The following is a 705-nucleotide window of genomic DNA, read 5'->3' as shown; positions in this document are numbered from 1 at the left end:
GGGGGGGCGGTGTTGAAGTCATGTACACAGCTTGGCATCATTAAACAAAATGTACCTGGCCAGGCGGCCAAAGGTTGTGGGCGCTGTCTTCACGTAGTTCAAGTCTACGTTTGCCGGATAGTCTCTCCGGAAAAAGTGTTGGCCGAACACATCGCCCATCTGACACTCCTGGAGGTACAGCTTTTCCGTGTTCCGGTAGTTGAAGGTGAGGAATGCTGAGCCGATCACCTGCAACTGGTGGGCACGCGGGGGACGTTGGCTTAATTAGTTAGTTCGACACATGGGACAGGTAGACAAGATAAGATAAGATAAGATAGACAGGCATTAGATTAAGATAGAATGACATACATTAGATAGAATGACATACATTAGATAGAATGACATACATTAGATAGAATGACATACATTAGATAGAATGACATAATGGGGCAGTTATTGTTGTGTGTTTTTTTAGTGGAGTTTTTACAGGGCTCGCAACTGCATAAGGTCACACGAGCGCCATGGCATTAGTTAGTTCGACATGTCGGGAGAGGTAGACATGATTAGATAAGATAGACTGACATTAGATAGAAGGACATAGGAGAGGTAGACATGATTAAATAAGGTAGACTGACATTAGATAGAAGGACATAGGAGAGGTAGACATGATTAAATAAGGTAGACTGACATTAGATAGAAGGACATAGGAGAGGTAGACATGATTAA

The 705-nt window shown here is 43.1% G+C and overlaps 1 protein-coding gene across 1 annotated transcript in view; it reads right to left on the bottom strand.

Moving 5' to 3' along the window:
* Nucleotides 1-6: 6 nt before the first annotated feature.
* Nucleotides 7-705, bottom strand: part of LOC101848658 — a gene marked incomplete at its 5' end in the record, with an annotated part of 11,197 nt that continues 10,498 nt past the window's right edge. Inside the window, 1 exon segment of the mRNA XM_005097538.3 lies at nucleotides 7-234. Coding sequence (XP_005097595.2) covers nucleotides 19-234 — 216 coding nt within the window.

This window comes from Aplysia californica, unplaced genomic scaffold (genome assembly GCF_000002075.1).
Source record: "Aplysia californica isolate F4 #8 unplaced genomic scaffold, AplCal3.0 scaffold00156, whole genome shotgun sequence".
NCBI classification, from domain to species: Eukaryota; Metazoa; Mollusca; class Gastropoda; order Aplysiida; family Aplysiidae; genus Aplysia; species Aplysia californica.
The sequence above is the reverse complement of the archived record's forward strand: the minus strand, read 5'-3'. Positions and strand labels throughout refer to the sequence as shown.